A 5,275-nucleotide genomic window follows, 5' to 3' on the forward strand; every position below is an offset into this window, starting at 1 on the left:
TCCCTGGTCAGGGTGTACATCGAGATCTCTGTTGATGGGAGGGTGTTGAACCCTTTGATCCCGACGGGAGAGGCATCCCTGGAGTGTGAAGGCTCGGTGGAGCGGGAGCTGGAGGGGGTGCGTCGCTGGCAGCGGGAAAAAAAATGGGGATGCGGGTGATGGCGGAGGACTGGAGGTAGTCCGTGGCACGAGCGTTGGCACGCAGCTGTTTGTGCCGGTCTATGAACATGTGGACGGCCAGCACTCCCACCATCTCGGCTATAATGAAAGACAGGGCCCCAAAGTAGAAGGACCAGCCGTAGGAGTAGCTGTTCTTCTTGGAGTCACTCTTGGAGGGGTCTCCAGCGTTGGCTGATATGTATACGATGATGCCAATTATATTACTCAGACCTGCCAGCCCGCCGGCGGGAGAGAAGGAGGGAGACGTCAGGAGGGTCTGAGATATGAGGAGGGGGCATGGGGTTGAGCCATGCCTGCCCCAGGGAGGTGGGGATGGGAGAACCCTCAGCCACCCATCCACTCCCGGTGGGCAGCTTTTCTTAGGAAGCCCAGGCAAAGCCCTCCTTGAAAGAACCTGCCGCATCCTTCAATGCATTCCCAGCTGGTCCCTGGGAGACCCCTGGCACAGGGAAACGCCCTCTCTCCGGCAGCTCCCAAGCAGCAGGAAAGCCCCTGCCTGCAGGGTGCTGCTGCCTGCTTCTGCCAGGCGAGCAGGCAGGGCAGAGATGCATCCTTAGGGGGCTGCTTTCACCCAGAATAAGGCTCATCAGGGTTGGGAAACACATGCATCCCTGCCTAGGCAACTGTGACCCTGCAGGTTGCCCTGGCTGGGCAGCCCCTCCACCCCCCGGACCCCACCTCCGGGGTGTCAGGCCCTGTGCATCCCTTTACCTGCAGACACGAAGAAGATGCCGGCACTAAGGATGATGTTGTGTCGGGTTTTGTAGAACTCGCTGGCTGCAATGCAGAGTCCACCCATGAAAAGCAGAATCACACTCAGGATCGGGAAAATACTAGAGGCTCTAACAGCCCCTGCGGAGGAGAGAGGGAGGGGGGCAGAAAGAACAGCACAGGTGTGAGAGGGAGGAAAATGGGACACGGAAACGGCGCCGTGGCGAGGGGATGGGGGACACAAGCACGTTTCATGGGTGGGGGCGAAGGGGAGAGACAGAGGGCAACGTGCCGGGGAAAGAGGAGTAATTCAAGGAGGGATAAAGGCATGGGGGGACGGAGGGAGGGAGAGAGAAACAAAGTGTGTCAGAAGAAGAGAGCGGTCCGAAGCAGCTCTCCCATGCCCTGGCTGCTGCTGCGAAGCCAGTGGCCTGGCGCAGGGAGGTGGAGGGGGCCGTGGGACTGATGGTTGAGCTGGGAGTCTCCCTGTGCTGCCTGTTCCCTCTCACACTGTCTTTTCCTGTGCTTTCGGGGGGTGCTATGGGCTGGAGGGGGGGCGCAGCACCATCAAGCTTCTGCTGCAGGGCACTGCCGCTCGAGCCCGCTCTTCAACGAGCAGCAACCCAAATGCTTCCCGCACAGCTGCTCGATCTTGAATCCTCCCAAAAGGGCACGAGCATATCAAGGAGAGATTTTTTTTTTGTGGCGCTGGGAAGGAGCTCCCGGTGCCGTGCACTGCTCTGCGGCTGCAGTGAGGGCTGAGGAGCAAAAGTCCCAGCCCTGCACACCAAAACGTGGGGCTTATCCTAGTGATTAAACGACTGGGCTCTTTCCAGAGGGCAGTGATGGGTTCGGATGTGCCAGCTCCCACACACGCACGCTCTCCATCGGTCGATACGAGGAGAGCTCAGCCAGCAGAGGGCAACGGCACAGATGCACGTATATGCTCATACGGGCATGCCAAACATACCCCAAAGCTTCTGGGGGGAACTCTCTCGTATTCACACAGCAAGAGGCCAGGACCGTGTATCCGCACACCCACGCACACATGCACGCACACGCTGCTCGTGGGCTGTTCAGTGGGTACCAGCAGTCTGCCTGAGTTTGTATTCATATTTTCTTAACTAGGAAGACCTTCCGTCCTCCCTTCCCAAGAGAAAATAAGCTGTTAAGGTGTGAAATGAAGCCTTGCTTGATAAAGAAAGGTATCAGACGGGCTGATGCAATTCCGCTTGTGGAGCAAAGATCTGGAATAGGGGATGAAAGCTAATCCCTCCTTGTCTGCAAGAATGAACCCTACTGAAGCAAGCGCAGGGCTTCTTCCTAAGTGGGCAGAGGCTGTGCTTCAAAGACCCCGTTGGCATCAGGATTCAACCAGGCACAAGCAATCGGCTCTATGAGGGGGGCCCTAACCCACTGCCTGTGCATGGGGAATGCAAAAGGCAGGGAGAAACCTCTCTTGCTTGTTTTCCAGTTCTGCCTGGCTGTGTTTCAGGGAACAGGATAGTGATAATAACCATCTTAATAGCTTCTGGAAAGCAAGGCGGGATTTGACGATGTGAAGCATACATGGCAATAAGCAAACATCAAGCAGACATCGGCTGTTCGGAGGGTTCTAGAGGGAAGCTCAGTCAGTTGCTCAGCCTGGCCCTGACCATATCAGTTTTATCTGGGTCTTAGTTCTGAAATTCACGTCTGCTGGGGAAACACAAAGTTGCCAGCTGACATGGGGAGCTGCGGGCATTATGTGATGGGGGAAGGACAGCAGCCTTGCTCAGCCCCTGCCTTCTGACCCTCAGGAACACCATGCCAGCAAGAGAGGGACAGAATCTCATCCAGTCTGCCTGACTCCAGAGCCTTTGCTCTAAAGGGAAGGGAACTCATGGTGATGTTTGGATGCTCCCTTTTATCCTCTGTCTACTCTCTAACTTGAGTGACTTCTAGCAAAGAAATGCACTGATGCTTCTGCTTCCTCTTGACAACAGGCGTTTGATTTCAAAAAGCTTAAGACACCTTATGTGGAGAGCTGGCAGAAATAAAATCTAAGCCCTTCTAGCCAGGCCATGGACACTGCCCCACAATCATCCTGGTCTCCTGAATGAGGGAGTCACCTAGTCTGATACCAACAAACAGCTTCCTAGCTGTTCTTGCCAGTACTGCCAGGCATGGCCCATGCAGAGTGCCCAGGGACTCTGGTTTGGCAGAAGTCCTGGGAAGAAGCTGTTCAGTAGGGTCCCTCTCCAGTCAGGTCTACGTCACCAGAAATCCCACTTCCCTTCGGACTGACACAAGTAGTCCTTTATTAACTTGCCAAATGTCTCTTTGAACCTAGTTCTTTCTTAGAAAGGGTTCTACCATGGGGACACCATCAGGTCCTGATGTTAGGCCAGTTTTTGTCTTCAGATCTTGTTCCCTCTGAGGGAACAGACCCATCTTTCTTGAGATGCTTGCCACCTTCCCCCAGTTCTTCTTTCTGAAGCACAGCTGATGCTGCAAGCAGCTGCCTTGCTCCAAATATCCTTGCATGAACTGTTTTGCGCTCTGAAGCAGCCTGCACCGTTGCTGTGCCAAACGGGATCAAACCCCAGTCTTCAGCTCTGCCATTCGGGGTCCATGCAGCGATGTGGAGACCAATGCTGCAGGAAGGCATCCGAAAGAAGCAATCTCCCTGGGTTATTTACAGTTTACAGCGGATGAAGAAGTCTTTGAGAATCCAAGAGGAAGCAGCATAAGATCTGCCTCTTCTCACATACAACTGAGCCTCACAGAGCCTAAATTCTCTCTCTCAACCCTGCCGCAGGGCTGGGTCTCCACATCTGCCTTGGAGCATGCCCTGATGACAAAGAGCGATTCTGAAACACTCCTGGCCTTTGGAGACCTCCAATGCTTAACCTTGGGAGGTCAAAAGCTCTTATCTCAGATTTCTGAAGGGAGAAGATCTCTTCTCCTTTTGTCAAAAGGTGTTAGGCTTGTGAAGGGAGTGCGGGATAGCAAGGTGGGGACCTAAGTGGACTGATCCCTGTTGATCTGTGCCAAAAGAAAGAGCAAGGTCCTGCTTCTGGGGCAGGTGGAAATGCTGGCTTGTGATCAGGGAGGGCAACACATGATGTGGGTTTGCCCAGCTGGCCAGGCTGCCCTCCCTGTCCCCGTGCTCAAAGCCGTGCAACCTTCACCTGCACATCCCAGGCTGGACTGGGAGCTCAGGTGAGGTTCCTTATGGAGATGCCATGTGCCTGGAGAACAGCATGCCTCTGGGGGCTCTGGGTGAGTACCAGCTCCTTTCTTCAAGGGGCTCTGACTCTCCTTGTTCCTGCTTCCTGTTCCCATCACTAAAACCATTAAAAACAACAAAGTCAGCAAAGATCAGATCTGCAGCCTCTGTAGGCAACTGGTGTTTGGGGAAAGGTGAAGACAAAAATAGATGCTCCTTGGGCACAATCCAGTTAATTTCTTAAATCTGATGCAACTGGAGTATCAGGTAAGGAAATACAGACCTCCTCTGCTTTGGGAGGACACACACACACTCACGCACACTCAAACTGCCCCAGCTAGCCCAGTCCTGCCTCTATGCCCATTCATCAGCTCTCCAATGGATTTGAATGAAGACTCTGGATTTAGATAATAAGTAATTGCCATTAATAAAAGATCCCACTGGTTGGTACTATGTGTTTGGAATTTGCAGTCTCATGATCAGGGAGAGCCCCAGGGAGATGTGAGTAGAGCCATTTTTGGGGAGGGGTGAGGCTCTGGGATCGCCTCTTCTGGCTCGCTGAGCCTCACAGGTCCCAGTGTCTCCACCACTCTACCTTCAGAAAACAAAAGGCACCCGGCGCTAGCACCTACAAGCCATTGCAAGGAGAAGAGCCTCTGGACTTACGGAGGAAATATTCTGCTGTATCGGCTTCATAATCTGCATCCTCAGGGAAGTGATCGATTTGCTTACACAGACCTTTAAAATTCCCTAGGGAACAAGAGAAAAAAAAGAACAAATGAGAACACCAAAACCTGCCTCTCAGGAACAGCTGCCTTCTGCGTTGCCCTCTGTGCCCGCCCTGCCTTCCTCCCAGGCAGCATGCCCACTCATGTACGGATGCCCATTAAATGCCCAGGTACTGTCTTTGCACATGTATCTCCCTCTTATTTGCACAAGAACATGGGATTTATCACCTGGATCCAGCCTGACGCCCACCTAGCCCAGTGCCCCTTCTCAGTGGAGGAAAGCACCAGAGGCTTTGGCCACCTCTCAGGGAGCCAGGGAAGAGAAGCCAGAGAGTGGGTCATGCTGCGAAGCGTCAGGGTCCCTTCCCTCAGCACTGACTGATGTAACTGTGGGTGTTTGTTTCACCCAGCACGGCCTCGGTGGATCCCAGCAGTGCCGTGTACG

The 5,275-nt window shown here is 53.9% G+C and overlaps 1 protein-coding gene across 1 annotated transcript; it reads right to left on the reverse strand.

The window, feature by feature from the left end:
• Positions 1-5: 5 nt before the first annotated feature.
• Positions 6-4,852, reverse strand: CACNG2 (calcium channel, voltage-dependent, gamma subunit 2; the record flags this gene model as incomplete). Its single annotated transcript, XM_010151120.1, is given in 4 exon segments — positions 6-139; positions 142-390; positions 892-1,032; positions 4,769-4,852. Coding segments are annotated over 4 exon segments (608 nt in total), but the record flags the coding sequence as incomplete, so codon positions are not given.
• Positions 4,853-5,275: the final 423 nt, after the last annotated feature.

This window comes from Eurypyga helias, unplaced genomic scaffold (genome assembly GCF_000690775.1).
Source record: "Eurypyga helias isolate BGI_N326 unplaced genomic scaffold, ASM69077v1 scaffold29744, whole genome shotgun sequence".
NCBI classification, from domain to species: domain Eukaryota; kingdom Metazoa; phylum Chordata; class Aves; order Eurypygiformes; family Eurypygidae; genus Eurypyga; species Eurypyga helias.